Source organism: Dama dama, chromosome 28 (assembly GCF_033118175.1).
Source record: "Dama dama isolate Ldn47 chromosome 28, ASM3311817v1, whole genome shotgun sequence".
NCBI lineage: Eukaryota > Metazoa > Chordata > Mammalia > Artiodactyla > Cervidae > Dama > Dama dama.
Genome location: NC_083708.1, coordinates 10,350,518 through 10,375,060, shown reverse-complemented (window position 1 = coordinate 10,375,060; position 24,543 = coordinate 10,350,518). Strand labels below are relative to the sequence as shown.

General features: G+C 39.1%; 1 protein-coding gene across 5 annotated transcripts in view; it reads right to left on the bottom strand.

The window, feature by feature from the left end:
• The window catches only part of SMAP1 (small ArfGAP 1), a 160,492-nt gene that overhangs the window by 98,010 nt on the left and 37,939 nt on the right, over positions 1-24,543 (bottom strand). For all 5 annotated transcript variants that reach the window (XM_061131855.1, XM_061131856.1, XM_061131857.1 and 2 more), the window contains exon 2: positions 6,758-6,891. In XM_061131855.1, the coding sequence (XP_060987838.1) occupies positions 6,758-6,891 (134 nt within the window). The remainder of the gene's footprint in view (positions 1-6,757; positions 6,892-24,543) is intronic.

Below are 24,543 nucleotides of genomic sequence, written 5' to 3'. Positions count from 1 at the left end.
ATAATGTCATTTTTTTTTTTTTTGTGCAATGAACTGACAATTACTCACTAACAGCTAAGACCAGGCTCAGAGAAAGGATCAATCTGATACATTCTTGGATCCTGTCCCAGTAAAACCAACCTGTGCAACCTCACGATTCAAGTAAAACTTAAGGTTCAGCTGTCCACAATAGTCTAGTTCCAGGTTTCCATTCTATTAAAGACTGCAGAGGGAGCTCAGAGCAGACTGGTTTCATCAACTGCAAATCATCTTATTTCACAAAATCAATATGCTTTCAAGGAATAAAACTTATCATAACTTCATCCAAAACAGACTATGTCAGAAAGTCGAGGAGGAAAAAACTTCTTCAGTGTACTCAGTCACTTTCACCCCAGCCACTATCACCTCCCGCCTCTTCAATCTCTCACACACCTATTTCACCACTGAAGACGCACACGGCATGACCAGGACATGAGAACTGCCTGTCATTTTAGTTGCTTTTCCAGCTACCCTGAAGTAGTTAAAGTAACTGTCAAGTCCCTTTTGCCTATTCTCTCTGATTTGGCCAGATTAGGAATTCAAGCTGAGCTGACAGAACACCGTAAAGCTTACTGATGGCGATCAACAGAAATCCACGATTTTAGCTTCCTCAGGAAAAATCCTTTTCTAAAAAAACCAAAAATTTAAATGAAGACAAGCAGGTCAATGTTATGACATAAATTAAACTAAAGGCTGCACCCAGTTACCCTATAGTAGGTTTCTTTGGGAATGACAGTTATCAGAGAAATCTATATGCATTTAGCTAGTGATTTTCTCCTTATGAAAGAAAATAAGAAGAGCAAAAAAGTTTATCCAAAACATTTTTAGAACCTGTCTTTGTGACTTAACCCAAGAATCTTGTCACATTCTTTTGAGTTATTGGAGATTTCAGAAAAGTCTTATCCTTTAGGGTAGAATTTGACTCTTGGAAAAAGTTGAATCACATCTGTAATGTGTGTCGTTTTTATTCTAACACATATAGTGAAAATGATTTTTGAACTGCTGTGGCAACCAAACACGATTTGAGCATACCATCCAAAAGTCTCAAAAACGGAAGAGACAGCAGTCACTGAAACTGCTCCTCACCCGCCATCCAAGGCATGAACCCCACCCACATCTCCAGGTGCGTGTCCAGCCTCTGCACACACCATCCCAGTGACGGCGAACTCACTCTTCTCCAAAGGCAACTCATTTCAGTTTGGAACAGTCTGAGCACTGAAAAGTACTGCCTTCTAGTTTCAGCATATATTACCTTGGAACCTCCATACACAATAGCTTAAGTCAGACTTCCTATGGTGGCTATATTTTTGGAAATTTACAAGTATAAAGGAACAATGGGAAAAAAGGACAAAAAATGGAAAGCAACAGAAGCAATGAAAAAATTAAGAACTGATGGAAAACAAAGGCACAGGAAAGAAAGCCATTCAAGACAACCAGATGATGGTTTACATTTTAGATGGATCAAGCTACAGGCAAAAAGACACCTACCAATCTTAACATTTATAAGTGCACACATTAATTCCTGACTGTGACCAAAGTTTCCCATATTAAAATACTGAAAGAGTTTCATAAATCCTTTTTTCCTGTTTCTGTATAAAACACCTAGGCTTCATTGATACTGTTAAAGAACAATGGTTATTGATATTCTGCTCTTTATTCTACTCAAACGTATCATGTTATCTAGCAAAAAAAACTCCATGCCTGGTCCTATCTATTCCTTTCTCTTAAAGTCTATCATAGCATTAGCAGTTGGCTTTCTTTGTTTTATAGAAAGCATTTTTCACAAGGCAACAAGATTTTTAATTACTTCACAAGAGTTCTTGAAATACAAATATGAACAGATAATGTACAGCCATGCTAAAATTCCAGTGCCATGGAATCAACCTACTGGGCTAACTCCAGCCTCACCGAGCATACTTGGGAAAATTACCAATTACTTCATGCTAAGGATATCCACATTGGAAAAGACCCTGATGCTGGGAAAGACTGAGGCAGGAGGAGAAGGGGACGACAGAGGATGAGATGGTTGGATGGCATCGCTGACTCGATGGACATGAGTTTGAGTAAGCTCCGGGAGTTGTTGAAGGACAGGGAGGCCTGGCGTGCTGCAGTCCATGGGGTCACAAAGAGTGGGACACGACTGAGCGACTGAACTGAACTGAAGTGAAGGATATCCAACGTTTAAGGTGTGATAAATCCATGAGTACCAAAGGTTTCAAATAGAAAATCTAAAAGAACTGATTCAGAGGTCACTACTGGAAAGAGGGGGAAGTCATCTGCACAGAAAAATAACAACTGAACTCATGAGAGTAACCGAGTTTTCCCTTGGAGCAAGACAAACGGGCAAAAAGGCTAAAGACAAAACCACATAACGGCTCCAGCAGAAGGGAAAAGCAGAAAAAGAGTTAAAACAAAAAAGAAAAAAACACAGCGACTAAATAATGAAACAAAATCGAGGATGAGGGACAGTAAGTTTAGATTCTCTTACACAGAGAAAGCTTCAGGAAGGCAGGGAGGAGTGTCAGGGAAGCAGGGACCACGTGGGTGGCACGGACATGGCCACACGCGTTCACTGCGCTCTTTGTGAGCACAGACCCAGCAGAGGGGCATAGTAAAGACGAGTCAGCAGAGGCCAGTCAGGTAAAGGAGAGAGACAGGAGGGAGAGACCCTGCTCAAGAAATCCAATTCTCCAAGAAGGTCAGGGCAAGTCCCTGGAGGACAGCGGCTGGTGAACGCTCACTGGTGAACGCTCACTGGTGAACAAGTGAGTGAACTGGCATCGCAGGGTTGAGGGCTGTCTGTCAAGGCTCAAAGGGTACAAGCAAAACTTCTGTGGAAGATGGGGGCAAGACAGCAGGTTTCAAAGAGGAGGAAAGAGTTTAAAGATGCCTCCAAATGAAAATAGTTTCTTGAATTAGCTAGAAAAGCAGAAAGGAAGCTGAGAATGAAAATAAAGGCAAAGAAACCAGCACCCACCTCCTTCCTCCACTCTGGCCCTAGAACAGGAGAACCAGCTGCTGAAGTCAGAGCAGAACTACTCGGAGGAGGGTGGACAGAAGACGAGAGCGATGGAAGCTTCTGTTCTTCTGATGCAAGAGTAAACAGTGACGTGAGGAGAGCTCAGCTCAAAGACCTCTCCCTCTCGTCCAAAGCGTGGTCAAAGCTACAGCACAAACGGGCGAGGTATAAAGACACGGGGGAAGTGCCTACAGAACGCTGAAGGCAAGCGTACCGTGCCTGCGGAGACTGGACGCACTTGAGAAACGTGTACACTGTACACTGCAGCCGTGTGAGCTTGGGTTCCCCCGCAAGTGCCAAGTACTGACACCTTATCAACAAATGTCACCAGTAAGTCCCAAACAAGGAACATGTGCGAGAAGATAACTGAAAGATTTACAGACACATAAAGTACGAAAAGTGGTCCAAAGTTACCAATAAAAACACCAGATGCACGGAGTATACTTTCCAATGTGGACAAAGTCTCACTAGGATGTTTCATTAGACAGCACAATTTACACAACTCTACAAAGTGAGCCAAGAAACTTTATTCTTTTTTCATCCTCTTTTCTTTTTTATTTTTTAATGAAAGTACAGTTGATTTACAATGTTATTTTCTGGTGCACAGCAAAGTGAGTGATTCAGTTACCACACACACACACACACACACACACACACACACGTATATATTCTTTTTCATATTCTTTTTCATTGTGGTTTCTTACAGGATATTGAATACAGTGTTACACTAGGACCTTGCTGTTTAGTGTAGTCTTCATTTTAATTCCTTCAATAAAGACAATGAAAATGAATAATTAAGAACTTTTAAATAATGAGGGGAAAAGGGAATCAAGACTTGGGATTAATGAACAAGTAGAAAACTAAAAATAAAAGCTATACTATTTATAAAAGTATTAACACATTGATCCTTTCCAAAAATTTGAGAAGTACCCAACAATAAACCCAAGACCAAAGACATTTAATCTATGAATCACAATTCAAAACAATTTTTTATTATAATTTAAGTTGAATAACTCTTATTTCCATACTAATAAGTTTTGGTAGATAAATTATTTTCTTTTAAAAGGAAGCATACAGCAATTCTAACACAGCTATGACAGATGCCCAAAAAGTTGACTCCCACAGACACTGTATATGACGTATATATAATATCATACCCTCGAACCCCACCATTTTAGGTAAAGGACTTGAGAATCCAGATTTCAATACATGAAGGGGTCCTGGACCATTCCCCAAGAACACGGGTGAACACCTGTACAGACCTTTCCCAAGGCACATAAAACACACCTCTATCTGTATTTGCTCTGTAATTATACCTCATTTTTTAATCTACTTCATTTTTTTTTAAGTTAAAAAAAAAGCGAAAGTTGGATTAAGATCCCATAGACCATAGGGCAGCGGCCAAAGGGAAAAAAAGAGACTGGAAAGATCCTCAACGCAGCAATATTGAGGATTTTGCACAGCTAACCAAACAGACTAATCCTACTAGCAACTGATAAGCCAGCGTGACGGAGTGTGCAAGATGCGCCAGTCTGAAAACAGCACAGCACCGTAAATCAGCTCTACTTCAGTCACAAGTGAGCCCACTAGTGTTACCAACGCTTTACCCACATCACCTCATGGCCCCGCCGGAGGGCACTGGGACCGCCTCCCCTCACAGATGCGGGCACCGAGGCACCTGCCGCAAGACGCCGGGTCAGGACCGCCCGGCGCCACCCCGGAGTCGGACTCCACAGACAGCTTTCTCAGTCACCTTGTTCCACGGCCTCTCCAGAAGCAGCTGTCTTAAAACAAAGCTTGCCTCATCAGTATGGAGCCTCGGGGTCTTTGCCAACCACTTTCTTCTTCAGCACACAGCAGTCCAGAACTGATTTTTAAAGAACAACTCTGGTCTGCCTGCAAGCACTGCCAACGCCCACACAGGAATACCTAGGGCTCAGCTGTCCTTGTGACTGGGTTTCCTCACCCTTCTTTTCTTTAAAGTGAGCCTCACTGTCTTCTCAACTAGACTTTGCAGGCATGCCCTCTAACTTCACCCTCCTCAGCTGCAGGAGGTGCCCCAAGGCTTAGGAAGATACACAGCACATCCCCTATGAGAAGTACTCGTCAAAAGTCTGGCATTCAGAACTAATAATCCTTATTTGAAGAAGCTGACATACAAACAGTGTTCAAATATAACTTCAAAGACTGTACACTACTTAATAACTGCTTTCAAGATCTTTACATATTTAATAAACCGTATCTTGCTTTATAACCTATCCCCCAGAAAACCAGTAACTGTAGTGCCGATTGGGAAGTTATGCCCTAAACTACTAGAAAAGAACAGCTGTCCACCTCCAACAACCTCAGTTCCTTTCAACAGCCTAGTTGAGAAAAATAATATTTCTGGAGAATTTAACTGTCTAGGGATTCCATGTTTTCTCCTTGGTTTGAAATGAACCATTAAAAAGGCAACACATTTGGTCTTGAGTGTTCTTTATCTTCACAACCATTACAAACTCAAGTGACATTTTCAAGCTACACTTCATGTTTTCTTGAAGACAACTTAAGAAACAATCTCATGAAAATCTGTTACCATAGTTACTACAGAGATGTTACTAAGAACACTGCCTTAAAATGAAATGTTCAAAAAGCTCTGCTTCCTTGATATAAGTAAATTTTCTCAAGGATCTCGAAAAGACACAGTTTCATATATCCTTTTATATTCTAGCCAACAAAAAGTTAAAAAACTAACTTAAGATTAAACTAATTAATTATGCTTGACTTTATGGCCCAAAGATCTCTATTTTTTTCCTTTGAGTATTTTTGAGGTTTAGTTTTTTAATATTTAAATTTTTGCTACATCTAGTATTTACTTTGGCATAAATGTCTTCAGTATAGAAGCTGTACTTTAACCAAGTCTATGTACCTTTTTTAAATGATCACTCTCTCCCAGCATTCTACTCTATTCTTTCTACCCTTACTTCACATATCCATGCCAATTTGTGTGTTATTTTCGTTTTATGATTACTGAGGTTCAACTACATACACTTGTATATTTAGGCTTCAAGCGGACTATAAGTAGTTTGAAAAGCGCATAAGAAAAAGTCATATAATTTCACTGTGAACTATAAATAAAACCAGTAGAAATAATTATTTTTACATTAGCAATTAACCTTAAGGATAAGAAAGTATGATTTTGAAAATTTAATAATGTCACACTGGAAAAATGGCAAGCCCTTAAAAGTATAAAAGCTAAACTGCTCGAAACAAGCCCACTCATGAGAATACTGGCTAAATGGGCTGTCTTCCAACTCCTATGACTTGTCTGAGAGTGGAGAACAACCACTCCTGCACAGAAGGAAGCCCTTCCTTCCCCTTAGCGCTGCAGATAGAGGTGGTTTGCTCTTCGTCTTTACTCAGGCGCCCTCTACTGACAGCAAAGCAAAAGAGACTACGGAAATACACTCGCAAATTTCATCAGCACAGGAAAAGAATTTATTTTTTAAATACGTCAAAATCAATATTTTAGATAAAACCACATTAAAAATGAACTTTACTACAGAACCAAGAAAAAATAAACATCTGTGAACTGACAATTCAAGTTAACACTCAAATCTTACATGTGGCAAATGCTATATTTCAATATACTACTTTACCATCGATGCTAATCCTTAGATGCAAGAAGGATTAAAAATCTTAAATCCATTTTAAATAATTTCTCTGTAGGGGAATGTTTACCTGGATCTGTTCTGGCGTCCATTGGTCTAGGTTGACTGACTTGACCCTGGATATATGAACCCCAAGATTCCTATGGATGCCAGCACATCTGATGCAAATAAACACACCAATATTCCAGGAAGCCCATCGAGGACCTGATTACAGAGAAGAAACAAAGAAAAGCTAGCATTAAAAACTAAAAAAATATCATAACAGCATATAAGAAGCATTCTGGTTCTTCATACAATCGTAACGAAGGGTTATAGAACTCACGGACTCAAATTTTCAAAGGGCAAAGCAGCAGCTTGCTAAGAAGACGTGTCTTGGTTGTGCTGAAAGGCTATAAATCAAACTTCAAAAACTCTAATCAGTTTACTAACTTTGCCTTCCTAGGAACTTCCCCCAAAATCTTAAGAATTTAAAACTACTTTATGTGAACAGTTTTTTCACTAGCATATTTGATTCAGGAGTAGTAACAGCCCACAGTAAAGGTAAGTTGTGTATTAAATGTGTAGGGTATTGTTTAAAAGACTACCAACAAGTAAAAATCAAAGAGGTTTTTTAAAATGAAACAGAAAATAGTAAAAAACAATGAACCTAAATAGAAAAATGGACAAAAAAGATACAAATGGGTAATTCACAGAAAAAGAAATGTGTGGCCAATAAACACATAAAAATATGTACACTCTCACTGGTAATGGGGAAAATGCCCTTTAAACAACTTCTACTTTGCAATCAACACCTTGAGGAGGGGAACATTTTTATCAATTAATACTATTAATAATTATAGGACAAAAAAAGGACTGCCTCAAGAAGCCTTTTATCAACATGAATAAATTCCAGACATAATCCTGAGATTAAGAAAAGTTACAGATGAACTGAGGTATGTTACAAAATGTTAGTCTTTGAGTCAAAAAACTGATTCAAACACCATAAAGAAACTCACCTAAATATGTAAGATACAAGCCTTAGCTGTACTATTCTTTGTACCTTTGACTGTACTATTTCTTGATAATCTTAAATGTTCTCATGGTTATCTTCATATATCACTTGTACAATTAAAGTAAAATGGAAAATAAAAGTAATATCTGGAAATCATATCAAATTTTCAGAAGCTCATATATAAGATTTTTCTAAATGGCTTGATTATGAAAAATACAGTAAGAGATATTAATAAAAATCAAGCTTTTTAAAAAATTTAGTTTTTTTTTCTGTTTAAGTACATACTTTTTATCTAAAGATGAGAATCTACAAAATAACACCAAGGCTAAAAATTTCAATGTAGTTAACACTAAACACTTTCCCCAAAAATTCCTTAGGAGAGAGGTTACGTGTATACAATTTATGTCAAAATATCTTGCTTTTAAATTTGAGAAATGACACCTATAAACAGACAAACATCTGGGACATGCTCTATTGAATCTATTTGACCACCAACAGTCAAAATGAGTTAGCGGTCAAAAGACCACTGCTGTCCATGTACTCAGCCACTTGTGAGCTGTGTAAATTACACTGGACCTAGTAACAGAGCTGTAAGGTTCTCATCTGCCCAAAGGAGTTAGAATGGCTGCCCTCAACACTTAGGTGAGATTGTACGGAAAATATTTCCAAAGTTTTAAAGCACTACTTAACGCACATTACTGCCATGTTAAGAAATTCTGATGATCAAAATATAACACTTCTTTTCCTCTAGACAAGCTCCTATATTGGTCTGTAAAACAACTGTATCTTAACTTTCCTCAAAAGTAACTCCTATAAAGGCCAGAGCATGACGAGAAAACAGAAATTTTCAATTACACTCCAAGAAGGGCTTGATTTTTGTGAAAATAGAATGATTTCCCTGGGAATAATGTGCCAGAACCTCAGCCAAATACCAAGGGAAATTTTTCTCTATAGCACGATTTTCCTAATGTGAATGCTATGACTGAATGAACTTGCATAATACGATGCAATTCTCCATGCAGGTAGAGAACTGCTGTACCCAGTATAGTGGTGCATTTTTATAAGAACAAAAGATAAGAAAGGGACTGAAATGTATACAAGCCTTGTGCAAGAATAATGCTAGCAGTAATATTTTTTAAAAAGGCTACATTACTATTGAGCAAAAGCTAGATATAAGTAAATGTTAGATGATGTTTAAATCTTATTAATTTAAGGCTATAAAAACCATTTTATTGATTCCTACAAGGAAGAAAAAAAAAAACTTGTGTTATCATTTGGGAAACTTTAGCCCCAATCATTTCTTACATATTGAAATAATGTAATTTTGTCAATGTATCTTTCTTTAGAACATAAACTATCATAACTGAACAATATAACCAAGAACCCCTAAAAATACTTTAAAAGTCTAACCAAAATTACAAATGGAACATGCACTCTATAAAACAAGCCCTGTAACTTTACCTAAAATTGCCTTGATAAAACAGTAGTTGCTTAACATGGCAGTCATTCAGTTAGCAACATGAAATCCTTCTTTTCATTCACCAAACAGGCTTCCCTGGTGGCTTGGTGGTGAAGAATCCACCTGCCAATGCAGGTGGGGCAGGTTCAATTCCTGGGTTGGGAAGATAACCCCAGAGAAGGAAAAGGCAACCCACTCCCGTATTTCTGCCTGGAAATCCTCATGGACAGAGGAGCCTGGAGGGCTGCAGTCCACTGGGCCACAAAGAGTCGGACATGACTTAGCGACTGAATAACAACAAATTCAATGAGTACTTACCAATTCTGTGCCAACTAAATGCTTTAAAAGACTACTGATGCAATGATAAAAGGCTAAGTTCTCACACTCAGGAGACCATACCAATTTAAATAGATACAACCATTTTTTTTAAAAAATTGGTGAAATCTAGTCCAGTTCTAGATGAATAAACCCTTCCACCAACAATATGCTCACACACACACAAAACACACACACACACGTGCTTACACGTTTCTCAATTTATGAGTATGTTTAGTTTAAACAATATGACATGTCTATGTACATACAGACGAATTTCACACATACACAACACACCCTTTAGCAACATTTTAAACAGTAGGTCACAACTCATTAATTTAATCTCAACCAAAATTTATTTTTAGAAGGAAAATGGTATAAGTGCATCAGACGAAGAGTAAATATAACTTTGCTAAAACTTTTAAAAAATCAGTAATATACATATATATGTACAGACACACATACACACAAAAATCAGATCACATTATAAAATGCTGTTTCTCTGGATCGGAGTCAAGCAAGGCTGAAAAACACTACAAAGAAACTCATACATATACTCAAGAAGCTGTGTAACCACAATATTTATATATTTATAGTAGCATGATTTCTAGAAAGACTGACAACTTAAATGCTCACCAGTACAATTATCTCCATACCACAGAAAATTAGACAACAATGAAAATGAATAGACTGCACACATCAACCTGGTTAAATGGGACATCTGTAATCAATTTTAGCACAAGGTGATATATATAAAGGCTTCCCTGGTGACTCAGATGGTAAGGAATCTGCTGGCAACGCAGGAAACCCAGGTTCGATCCCTGGGTAGGGAAGACCCCTGGAGAAGGGGATACGCACTCCAACATTCTTCAGGGGCAAGCAGACAAGGCTATGGGAAGGCAGACAGGTCTCACAGAGGGGGCCAAGTTTGAAATGAAGCTTAAACGCTGGCTAGGAGCCCCTGACACAGTACGCCAAGACACATCTCAGCAAAGGCTGAGTAAGGTGAGGGTGGTCAGGGAGTCTGGCAGAGCAGAAGGGCAGGGCATTAAAGAACTGGGGGACCTTTCAGGAGCTGACAGAGGAGCCACATAATAAAGGCCTCACACAGCAACTGAGGGGCCGACCCTGGCCCCCACGGAAAAGACCTCAGTCCTCGTCCAAGAGCGCCTGGCCTTTCCTGCTTCTGCACATGTTGCCCCCTCTGCTCCTAATGCTTCCTGCAGGCCGTGAGGTGCCAGGCTCGCTCTGTCACAAGCCGCCTGCTCTGGGCGACTTTGGTGACCCCTCCAGCCACAGCTACCTCCCCCCGCTACTCTCCATCACTCATAACAGGACAGTCTCCTCTGAAGTCTATGTAAAAATCTAAGGTAAACAAAAAGACAAATACAGGCAAACACAAATAGATGAACAGCTGGAGGGTCTAATTATTTCAGCAGCTAAGTTTCAAAACAAAAAAAGTTAAAGAACTGCAGCGTCAGTTTCAGATCAGTGTCTCTCAAACTCGAAGGCACATGCAAGTACTGGGGGACACAATGAAATCGAGTGGCCCTGGACAGTGCCTGAGACTCTGCAACCTGACAAGCAACCCAAGACACCAGTGCTGCCATTCACAGGCCACAGGGACAATAGCAAGACTCCAGACTACTTTTTGTATAAAGTGTCTCATAGAGAAAACAGTCCTTTTCCTGGCTGAGAGCATATATCTGCATTTGCTCATATGTGTTCTGTCCTTTCCCTCTTCCCATTCTATGTTTTTTCTTGTTTCTTTTCATGTGATTTTGTTATCAAATTGAAATAGCTATAGTTATTTTTACTGCTTTCTTTTCCTTTAACCTTTATGCTATAATTGTTTTAGTATATAATTATATTTATTATATATATAAACTATATATTTAATATATATTATATATATGATTTATATATAACTTAATTATATATACTTATTTCTATATTATAATATAGTATATATATTATATATTTATATATTTATAATTATAAATATATTTATATTTAAATACAAGTATATAATACATATATATTTATATATAAATATGTATTATATAGTATCTATGTTGTATATTGATATTAATATATACTATATTGATATTATATTATATAACATATAACAATATATTATATAATGTATATTATTTAATATATATTTAAATTATAAATAAATATATAAATTAATATATTTGATATATTGAATATATTTTAATTATTTTATATTTTATAATTTTATATTTTAAATTATATTTAATATATATTCAATATATATTAAAATTATTTATAAATATATTTAATATATAATGTATTAATGTTACTATATACCATAAGATATATTTTATATAATAATAGATTGTATTATGTATTATTTATTTATATATTATATGTAAATATAATTATATTTATTATTATAATTATATACCCATTTTAATACAATTATAATTATTAATATATAATATAATTCTGATATACAGTCACAATTTTATATTTGCCAACTTACTCAAAGTTTTGTGTACATTTGCATTTCCATTTCAGGTAGAAGAGTTCCCTCCAACATCTCTTATAAGGCAGGTCTGCTGGTCATAGACTCCCTCAGCTTTTCCCTGTCTGGGAAAGCCTTTATTTCTCCTTCATATTTGAAGGGTAACTTTCCTGGGTACAATAGTCCTGACTGACAGTTTTTCTCCTTCAGTGTTCTGAGAATGTCATTCCACTCTCCTGGCCTACAGATTTTCTGTTTGAACAAACTCCAGGAGATAGTGAAGGACAGGGAAGCCTGGCGTGCTGCAGTCCATGGGATCGCAAAAGAGTTAGACACAACTTAGCGACGCTGAACAAATGAGGGTTCCTTTGCAGGCAATCATCCTTTTTTCCTTGGCTGCTTTAAAAGTCTTTCTTTGAGACATACAGATGGCTAACAAACACATGAAAAGATGCTCAACACTGCTCATTATTAGAGAAATACTAATCAAAACTACCATGAGATACCACTTCACATCAGTCAGAATGGTCATCATCAAAAAGTCTACAAACAATAAATGCTGCAAAGGGTGTGGAGAAAAGGGAACCCTCCTACACTGCTGGTGGGAATGTAAAATTGGTACAACCATTATAAAGTGCAACATGGAGGTTCCTTAAGAAACTAAAAATAGAACTACCATATGACCCAGCAATCCCACTCCTGGGCATATCCAAAGAAAACAATAATTTAAAAAGATACCCCGATGTTCACTGAAGCACTATTTACAACAGCTGGAGAAGGAGGCAACCTAAATATCCATCAACAGAGGAATGGATAAAAAAGATGTGTTACATATACACAGTGGAATATTACTTAGCCATAAAAAGAATGAAATAATGTCATTTGCAGCAACATGGATGGACCTACAGAAATCAGAGAAAGACATATATCATATGATATCACTTCTGCAGAATGTAAAAAAATGATACAAATGAACTTATTTACAAAACAAAGTAGAGTCACGGATATAGAAAACAAACTTATTGTTATGGGCGGAGGTGGCAACTTGACATATACACATTACTATATATAAAACATATAAACAAGGACCTACTATACAGTATAGGGAACACTGATCATTACTCTTTAATGACCTACACAGGGAAAGAATCTAAAAAAGAGTGGATATATGTATTGGTCAGATGGCATTACCAAATCAATGGACATGAGCAAACTCCAGGAGATAGTGAAGGACAGGGAAGTCTGGTGTGCTACAGCCCATGGGGTCGCAAAGAGCCAGATACAACTTAGTGACTGTAACTGACTCATTTTACTGTACCTGAAACTAACACAACACTGCAAATTAACTATATTCCAATAAAAATTTTTAAAAAAGAAAAGCAGTGAAAATCCGGGGAAGGACTGCATTTGAAAAAAAAAAAAAAGATAGTCAACGTGTCCAAACTTTCCGAGAAGTCGAGAAGAATGGGGCTAGGGCAGATGTGTTAACTGAGAAGGCACAGGTAACTTCAGGGCTGGAAGGCAGGGAAAGAGAATTAGTTCCTTCTTAATTCCATTACCAGGTTGCGGGGAGGGAGGGCATTTACCCATTTTGAATTCTATTACCCTGTTAAACCCTTTCTCCCTTTCAGTCCCCAACTCCACATCTTTAACATATCTACAATCTTGATCCAATCTTATTTTGCATTACTCCAACTTACTTACACATTCAGGAAGCCAATCAGTTAGGCAGAAAGCAGAAGACAGTGACTGCTTTCCCTTGAATACAACCCAGTTATCCCGTCTTGAAACTTTACTGCACACGACCTCTCTTGCCTAGAATGTTCTGCTTGTGGACCACACAAGCCCTACCTCATCTTCAAAGCCTAACCAGAATCCCATATTCTCCATGAAGCCTTTCCTTAAGACCCCATACCTCCATTCTCCTTATAAATATCTATAGCCCACGACAGCTTGTCTCAGACAAGACACCACAACGGATACCTGCTGTTTCTCCACTTGTAACCAGTCACATCTACTGAAGTGAATGGCAAGAGTTCTCATCAGGAAGGCAGTGTGTGGCCTGCATCACCTAGAGTAACGTAACAGGTCTAGATAAGCAACCAGGCAACACAGTTAAAAAAAACCCACTAAGTCTGATGACTTGGTCAAACGCAAGTCCTTTAATACCTGAAGCAACTCATGATTTATTTAAAAGTAGAAACAAAAGCAAAACCTGTGAGGCAGATACTGTTCTTTTTAATATCCTCTTGCCATTCTTCCTTAAAAAAAAAAAAAGAAAAAAAGCCCCTAAGTTTTAGCTACAAACAAGGCTACACTGATAGAGAATACATTTCTCAGTCTCCTCTGTAGCAAGGGTGGCCGACGGAATGTGAACTGAAATGATATGTTTTGCCATTCACCAGGGGAAAACTGGCCCAAACCGGGCCTATGGCTGTCTGGCCTCTTCTCCTTTCCCGTGAGCTGAGCAAATGGTGAGAAGGGAAGCTGCTGCCTTGGATCCAGATATGAAAACCTCATGGTGAAGAGGACAAAACCACCAACACTAGTTCATCTGCATACTAATGTGAGGAAACAAACTTCTATCCTGCTGAAGCCAGAGTGCCTGAGGGTCTTTCAGTTACAGCCTTTTCCTACTGGTCACGACAGAGGGTGAGGTGGTTGGATGGCCTCGCCGACTCTATGGACGTGAGTCTGAGTACACTCGGGGAGTTGGTGATGGACGGGGAGGCCTGGCGCGCTGCAGTCCATGGGGTCGCAGAGAGTCCGCCACGACTGAGCGACTGAACTGACTGGGGGCTGTGGCAGCTACACCTGTCATCTGTCTAATTCAGTGTGCACCTTATACGTGCACGCTGGCCGCAGGGATCGGAGCATACCAAAGATTTAGTCCTTATTTCAGGGCCGAAACTGTCAAAGAGGTGTTTAAGAATAGTAAAGTACATTTTGACCAAACCTTAGTCTTCTAGATTCAACTTAAATCACCAAATATGTGCTACGTGTCTACTTTTACCAAGGTATTAAATGAAGGAAACAAAACAGATTCTTCCATCAGAGAGTTTGCACTTTAGTAAGTCATTCAACAGTTACGGTGTATGTGCAAATGATGTAGGAAAAAGAAAGGGACAAGGAAAGAGGGAAAAATGAACAAAGGCCAGGTATACTAGCACAGGCTTTGCCGAGTCAGCGGCACTGGAACAAAAGTCCAATTACAGCAGGTATGGTCTGGACAAGGTGTAAAGACAAGGTACATTCTGGTAAGACGCACAGTGCCCCATCCACCTCGAAGAGTTTCACCTGTGCTGTAAAGTTACGGCCAACAAATACCATACCGCAGCACCTGATTACTGCGAAGTTTCTTCATTTGACTACGGATTTAATTTTTTTCAGTTGTGATACATATACACCTAACATTTATATGACAGAAGTGACTACTAGCTTTCAAACAGATATTAAATATAGTTTTAAGAAAAGAAACTCTGTAGAAACTGGAAAAAATGAGTTTTGTTGAATGATAAATCATTAGGTATTCAAATAATGTAAAAACATATATATTTTTTAAAAAAGAACAGGAATTTTACTGAAAATTCATTATACTTGCCTTGTGGATCTCACAGTATTTGAGAAATAAAATGAAATTGTGCGCCCTTCTGAAAAGAAACTTCTCTTAAGTTTCTGATTACCATGAGACTAACAAACAGAAAAATGTCTTTGAATCTTTTTATAAATAAAAGATTTCTTTCAAGACTTAATCCTTCCATAAAGCCTCCTCCCATTTCCCCAACACACTTAATAACATGTATCAGGGTGATTTACCGCTAGTTGCTTCAGCTACCTCCTCTGTGACACAGTGAGCTCTGAGCACAGGGATTCATTTCACTGATCTCGTCTGCTCTGTACCCAGCACAACGCCTGCCATAAAGCTGCAGACAGACCTTGAGTCACCTGAGCTTCTGCTGCCAAACACAGAAGCAAGTACGTAACAGGAAACCAGCAGCTTACTGCACATGCAAAACGTTATTCACGGTGCTCCAGAAACACCGCCCGATTTAACCCTAACAAATGCTGCTGTTGTTCAGTCGCTCAGTCGTGTCTGACTCTCTGCAACCCCATGCTTCCTGCACGCCAGGCTTCCCTGTCCTTCACCATCTCCCAGAGCTCGCTCAAACTCATGTCCATCAAGTCGGTGACTGCCATCCAACCATCTCATGCTGTCATCCCCTTCTCCCGTGGCCTTCAATCTTCCCCAGCATCAGGGTCTTCTCCAATGAGTCGGCTCATCTCATCAGATGGCCAAAGTATTGGAGCTTCAGCTACAGCATCAGTCCTTCCAATGAATATTCAGGGTTGATTTCCTTTAGGATGGACTGGTTGGATCTCCTTGCTGCCCAAGGGACTCTCAAGAGTTTTCTTCAGCACCACAGTTAGAAAGCATCAATTCTTCGGCTCACAGCCGCACACGACTACTGGAAAAACCATAGTTTTGACTATACAGACCTTTGTCAGTAAAGCAACGTCTCTGCTAACACACTGTCTAGCTTTTCTTCCAAGGAGCAAGCATCTTTAAATTTCATGGCTACAGTTATGGTCCACAGTGATTCTGGAGCCCAAGAAAATAAAGTCTGTCACTGTTTCCATTTTTTACCCATCTATTTGCCTTCAAGTGATGGGACCAGATGCCATAGGAAGTAGATAATATTCCCACACTGTATTTTGGGGACTGAGAAATGTAGAATTTAAAAAAAAAACAAAAAAACTAGCAATCAGAGAAGAGAGAGAGCTTAAGACTATTCCATGATCAAATGAACACACTTGTGAATACTCTGCATCTCCTACCATGATAATTCCATCCTTCGAAACCAAATTCCTTTCCACTGGATGACTGGTTTTACTCTGCACTGTCACCGTTTGAAATGCTAAGTCATTTACTGTTGAAGCTAGTAATACAGATTTAAAGATGCAAATAATCTCTTCACCTCTCCAGAAGTATCAATCCTTCCCATATTATTATAAGTTCATTTCTTTCTTCATTATATCTAAGCTTACAGGCAGTAAGAACTGGATTTGGCTTGGTTTTATTGCTGAAGAAGGAAACTGCGCTGGACAGAGAATTTGATCAAGGGGTAGCAGAGGAGAGGAGGGCAGAACTCTCTGGGCGGGGAAGGCGGCTCACACGGCAGCACGCAGCGGGCTCCTGGGGACAGGGGACAGGGCCCGCAGTAAAGGGGCCCTGAGAGGACGCACTCACACCAAGCACAGCCAGGACCAAGCAAACAAGCACAGCGCCCTTTGTCCTCACCACCGGGAGGCCCTTCGCTCCTCACCCCAGAGCACCGACTACCTTTCACTGCTTGCGGTAGACCAGGTTATGGGCCAGGTCTGCTTGACGACAACCGAGGACGGGCAACAGTCTATGAAGACATGTTTTCCACAGCAAATAACCAAGCTACTAACTTGCAAAACAACGAGTGTGGGGGCGGGGGGGCTGCAAATAGGCATGAGGGATCTCTCTGGAATGATGGAAGTGTCCTAAAATTTTATAGCGGTGACAGCTACAAAACTCTGCTAACACATTAAAAATCACTGAATTACATACTTAAAGTAAGTGAGCTTTACAGCATGCAAATTGTATCTCACCAAAGCTGCTTTAAATTTTTTTATACATTTCTTTAAATATGAGAATGAAATACCATTTGTTCCTTTTACTGCTTTTTCTTTACCAGAACAGAAAGCATGGCAGCCAGCAGCAGAACTAGTGAGCTGACCCTGAGAAGTGCTAGAGGATGATCTCAGGAGGTGTGGAGCGGACAACGTGCAGTCCTATCAGACACAGAAATGCTGGCCAAGAAGACACGCACACAGCTCCCATTTAGACGGCTTCATGATCAAACCCAAGTGTACACAGATGCTCCGTTATTACTATTTCAACAGCGGTTATTTCAGAGGGCCAGCTTCTGGCCGGCAAACATACTCAACAGAACATTTAGTTCACTTTTTAAAAAACTATCTCTATATAATTTTTAAAGGCTACACTCCATTTACAGTTATTACAAAATGCTGGCTACATTCCCCATGTTGTACAACACATCCTTGAAGCTCTTTAGTTTGTCCTTCAGTCGCTAAGTCGTGCCCAACTCTGGGTGACCCCATGGACTGCAGCTCGCCAGGCTCCTCTGTCCTCCACTATTTCCTTGTAGTTCACCTCACACCTAATAGTTTTGACTCCAATTCCCCTTCCCCTATTGTACCTCTCCCCATTTCCACTGGGAAACCCCAGCTCATTCTCTTTACTTGTGCGTCTGCTTCTTTATTATTACATTCACGAGTTTGTTATATTTCTTAGATTCCATATATAAGTGACATCATACAGTATTTGTCTTTCTGTCAGACCTCTTTCACTTAGCATAGTGCCCTCCAAATCATCCATGCTGCTGCAAGTGGCATTACTTTATTCTTTTTTCTGTCTGAGTAATGTTCCATTGTATAAATATACCACATCATCTTAATCCAATCAACTGTTACTGGGCACTCAGGTTGCTTCCACAGCTTTGCAAATGTAAATGCTGTTGCTATGACATCAGGGTTTCAAATTAGTGGTTTTTGTCTTTTTAGATATATATAACCCAAGAGTCCCTGGAGAAGGAGATGGCAGCCCACTCCAGTGTTCTTGCCTGGAGAATCCCATGGACAGAGGAGCCTGGCAGGCCACGGTCCACAGAGTCACAGAGAGTTGGACACGACTAAAGTGACTAAGCATGCACAACCCAAGAGGAAAATTGCTGGGTCATATGGCAATTCTATTTTTAGTTGTTTAAGGCACTTTCATATTGTAGTCTTCCATAGTGGCTGCACCAATTGACATTCCCACCAACAGTGTGCAAGGGTTTCCTTTTCTCAACATCCTTGCCAGCATTTGTTATTTGTGTTCTTTTTGATGATGACCATTCTGACAAGTGTGAGGTGATATCTCACTGTGGTTTCAATTTGTGTTTCTCTGACGATTAGCAATGTTGAGCATTTTTTCATGAACCTGTTGGCCATCTGCATTTCTTCTTTAGAAAAATGTCTATTCAGTTTACTTGGGTCGTTTGTTTTTTCTGATGTTGAGCTGTATGAATTGTTTTACATATATTGGATATTAATATCTTATCGGCTGTATCATTTGCAAATATCTTCTCCCATTCTGTAGGCTGTCTTTTCATTTTGTTGATGGTTTCCTCTGCTGTGCAAAAGCTTTTAATTAGGTCCCATTTGTTTGTTTTTGCCTTTATTTCCTTTACTTTAGGAGAAAGATCTAAAACATACTGCTGTGATTTATGTCAAAGAACATTCGGCTCTAGGTTTTCCTTTTTAGTTTATTTTTTAAAATACAAAATATTTTAACATACAATGTTTTACTAGGAAGGAAATAAAATGTTTTTTTTAACATCCTTTTAAAAAAAAAAATATGAAAGTAACATTCTTTAGTATGACCTACTTGTCTACAGTTGATCTACCTCACATTTACATTTCTCTTCAAAGTGGCATCAGGAACGTTACCACATGACAGGCAGTGATAACATCTGACAGAATTTCTGCACTAGTTTCCAAAATTCAAAGAATCATTACAATGCTGATTAGGAGAAAGGTTCTGTGTGGTATTTTAATCAATCATTTCCAGGAGACTAGAATATAAAGCATTAATACATGCCAAGCAATTACAGTCACTTAAAAATGAACTCACAGCAATTTTCCATCTTAGGTAATTTATCTTTTCTCCTAAAACTTGTCTGAAATAAGACTGACAGTAAATAGTAAAAAAAAAAAAAAAGAGGGGGGTGTATAGTTTTATTTTTCAAAAAAATAACTGATCTTTAACACACTGCACTCATCATTGCTCAGAATCTTAATTTGGTAAGAATCTTATATAGACCCAAACCAATAACATAACAATAAACAAAGCTTTTGAAAGAAAATCTCTAGAATAAAGAAATTTTAAAACTTTTCTATTCAGAAAGATGGCACTTAAGTTGTACTATTTAAATAATTTCCTCAGAACTTTTTTAAGTCTCTTACACTCAGAATAGCAGCACATGCGTTATCCAACAAGCACCTGTCGAGTGCTGACCATCTCAAGGCACTACTGTGCAAGGCTCTGAGGAGTCAGGGGGGACCAAACATGAACAGATGCCCTCGTGGGGTCTACACTCCAGTGGGAAGCGGCGCACAGCACACCAGTATGTGGGAGGGGCAGTGTGCCAGGGGCAGCGGACACTAGAGAGAAACACAGAGGACAAGCGGGCAGGGAGGGCGGGGGTGAGGCAGGGCGCGTCGCTGCCACTCGGACCAGAGACCGGAAGGAGGCAGGGGGACAAGCCCTGCAGGCACCTGGGCACGGGATGGCAGCGAGGGGACCGCTGGCCACAGGACTGAGGAGGAGGGCGTGCTCCCCCAGCTGAAGGCCACCCTGACGCACATCTCAAAAGTGCTGAAGGCATGCCTAAGAAACGCCAAGGAGGCTTCTGTGTTTGTTTTTAACACTGTCTATGAAGGGCCACTTTTACATCCCTACATCAAATACAGTAATAAAACAGGTACTATGAAATATTTGTTACTGGTTAAAAGCAGAGACATCACTTTGCCAACAAAGGTCCATGTAATCAAGGCTATGGTTTTTCCAGTAGGCATGTATGGATGCAAGAGCTGGACCATAAAGAAGGCTGAGCACTGAAGAATGGATGTTTTTGAACTGTGGTGTTGGAGAAGACTCTTGAGAGTCCCTTGGACTGCAAGGAGATGAAACCAGTCAATCCCAAAGGAAATCAACCCTGAATATTCACTGGAAGGACTGATGCTGAAGCTGAAGCTCCAATACTTTTGGCCACCTGATGCGAAGAGCCCACTCACTGGAAAACTCTGATGCTGGGAAAGATTGAAGGTGGGAGAAGGGGACGACAGAGGATGAGATGGTTGGAAGGCATCACGGAGTCAACGGACATGAGTATGAGCAAAGTCTGGGAGATAGTGAAGGGCGGGGAAACCTGGCATGCTGCAGTCCATGGGGTCGCAAAGAGTCGGACACAACGGAGTGACTGAACAACATCAACATGGTCTCTAGGAATGAATCAGGCACAATCAGTGTGTGTGTGTGTGTGTGTCTGTGTCTGTGTCTGTGTATATTTATATCCAGAATTTTATTTCAGTGTCCAGCACATGCCTAGTAAGTATGAAAGACAAGACAGAAAAAGATAAAGCTGGGTAAGAAAAATAAACGAAAGAATTCCACCAAAGAATGTTTTGGAAATGCACTGTTTTACCATCAGGCACTGGAAGGGGTAGTTACAAGGCAAAAACAAAATTGTAATCTACCCCCTACTCTTTCCAAAATTTCAAGTCTAACTGCAGGATACAGAGCAGACAAACATACTCACAGAGGCTCATTATCTTAAGAAAGCTAGTTGTGTTTGCAAACACTCTGATTTCAACCCAAAGGTTTCTTAATTATGTGACATTTTCCTGTATTTGTATCTGTCAATCCTGACAAATGGAAAATGTATCCCTGATATTACTGGGACAATTGATGAGATCTGAGTAAGGTCTATGAGATAGGTAACAGAATTATATCAATAGTAATTTCCTGATTTTGATAATTTATGACTTTAAAAAATTCCTTGTTTTTAGAAAGTAAACACTGACACTAAGGGTATAGGAGCATTTTGCTTATAACTTATTCTCATATAGTTCATAAAAAAAATAACATGTTTGTTTATGTAGGAAAAAAAGGAGCAAATGTGGTAAAATGTTAACATTTGGAGACTAGATAAAAGATGACATAGAGTACTACATCAATAGTTGCCTTCATTTCATTATATGTTTTCACTTGTAGAAATGAAAAAATGAAACAAATTTATGCATTACCACTCAACAGACAACTGTAATAAAAAAAATTCAGAAAACATTTATCCCTGTATTTATACAACTTCTCTGAACATAAGTTTCTTCTCTGAAAGTAAAAATACAACCACCTCCCATATTCAAATGATTACTACAAACACCTTTCCTGGCTCACGTCATTTACTACTGATACAGGCCATGATTTTGGCTTCAAAATCTTCAATTTCTTTAAATCATGCTATTTCAATGACTATATGATACAAAATAACCTATTTAAGGAGAAATAGCACATTAAAAGTACACATTAATTACTAGACACTTCTCAAGAAGAGAAACACAAGAAAGTCATTTTTATAAAGGAAGAAATGTGGTGTATCTCTAACACCAATCTCTTCTTTAAGCATCAGATTCTTGATAACCAACCTGACTACCACAATGCCATGTCCAAGACAGAGTTCGCTTCTCCATGGAGCACCCCCTCCCACGTCTGGCACCCTGTCCCTCACACACAGCTCCTCCTGACTCCGCCAATTCAGTTGGCGGCAACACTATCCACCTGATGACTTCAGAAACAGGTCATTCTTACTCCTCTCTTTCAGCCTCCATTACCATTCAATCAAACAAAAGTTTTAATCATTTTAGCTGTTCTGTTGCTGCTGTTTTATTTATTTATTTATTTTTTTGGCTACGTCGCACAACTTGCAGGATTTTTCCCAACCAGGATTAAACTCAGGCCACAGCAGTGAAAGCCCAGAATCCAAGCCACTAAGACACCAGGGAACTCCCCATTTTAGTCACAGTTATTTTTCAAATCTGCGACTTTTAACCTCATCCCAGCTGGACCTCCGCCCCTGTTCAGGAGCTCACCAAGCACCACCCAGAGCGCTACACTGTACAACGTCCTCAGAAACAGCTTCCTAACCCCAAACATTGCCTCTCAAATTTATGAACCCAGCAAAGTTTAATTCCCCTAAACATCACCCAACAAGGCACTTCAGCTTCACCTATTTCCCTAGCCCCATCTTTTGCTAGATTCATTTCCATTAACAACAAAATATTTTTAAGATTTCTCCTAACCACTTAATTATTACATTTTGGGTTTTAGCTTCTAGTTAAGTTACTTCTAATCTTTCTTTCAGCATAAACTCTCTGAAAACCTCAGAAAGATTTAGATACATATTCCAGAGCAGATACAAAATTTAAAAATTCTCTAACTCAAAAGCCTTGTGAAAAAACAAATCATTAAGAAAAATGGATCAGAGTTATCAGGAAATACAAGGTTAATCTGGGCCTATGGGCAACTTTCCTACAAGTTTAAAAGTGAAATAAGGCTGAAAGTGTTAGTCTTTCAGTCATGTCTGACTGTCTGTGACCCCAAGGACTGTAGCCCACCAGGCTCCTCTGTCCATGGAATTCTCCAGGCAAGAATACTGGAGTGGGATGCCACTCTCTTCTCCAGGGTATCTTCCAACCCAGGGATCAAAGCGGGGTCTTCTGCATTGCAGGCAAATTCTTTACCATCATCTGAGCCACACTAATATCCTCAGCTTATCACTAAACAAAGAAATTTAAACTGAAATAGGAGAAGACTGTATATATTAATGTTACCTAGTAGCACTGACCAAGAAAAAGCAGAAATACTAGAAAGAGAGTTTGTGGAGAGGAGGGAGCAATAATAAATATTCTGCTTTAGTCATTTCTCTTACAAAATCTGCTCTGTGAAAATCAGCAAATGGCAAGTCATAGAGCTTCCTCTTTCCCAATAAACAACACAAATAGATGAAGGTGGTCAAAAGGCTGAAGCGTTTAGAGGTAAGGTAGAAGGCATCAGGGATGTAACATACAATGATGACGACAGCTAACAGTGCTGTATGATGGGAATGCTGCTGAGGAGCAGATGGAGTTCTCATCACAAGGGAAAACAAGCACACCTCCATGTGGGTTTACATTCATCTCTATGAGACGATGGAGTTAACAACACTCCCTGCGGTAATCACCTCTCAGTGTCTGTGAAAGAATCATCGTGCTGTACGGCTTACACTCACACAGCAGTGCATGCCGACTGTTCTACAATAAGGCCAGGGAAAACTCACTGTCATTCCTTGTGACTCAAAAATGTTTAATGTAAATCTTTAAGTTCAACATCCTTTTCTTATCAAAATAATAAATCATATGCTCTGTCATAGATAATTTCAAAAAATTCTAGAGAATGGCTAAAAAATGGACACATTCAGAGATGATGTTTATTCATTTTGTCAAATTAAAATCAAGCTCAAAATGTTGAGTGTTTATGTGATAAAAATGTAACAAAATCTACTAAATCTAAATTCCAGCACAACTAAATTTACTGTTATCAAAACTTAACTTATAACAAAAGAAATTATTAACAGCAAAAGCAGCTGATAAAAGCCAACTACTGCTAAGATCACAGGGAAACCCAGAACAAGGAAAGACAAACATATCTGGTAAAATACAAACTGTTAGATTCCTAATCATCGATTTTATTCTAATATTATTCTAATTCCCAATGATTAACTCTAGAAACTATACTGAACATTCACTTCACTCAGTTGCTCAGTCGTGTCCAACTCTTTGTGACCCCATGAACTGCAGACTGCTCTGTCCATGGAATTCTCCAAGCAAAAACACTGGAGAGGGTTGCCATTCCCTTCTTCTCCAGGGGATCTTCGTGACTCAGGAAACAAACTCGGGTCTCCCACACTGCAG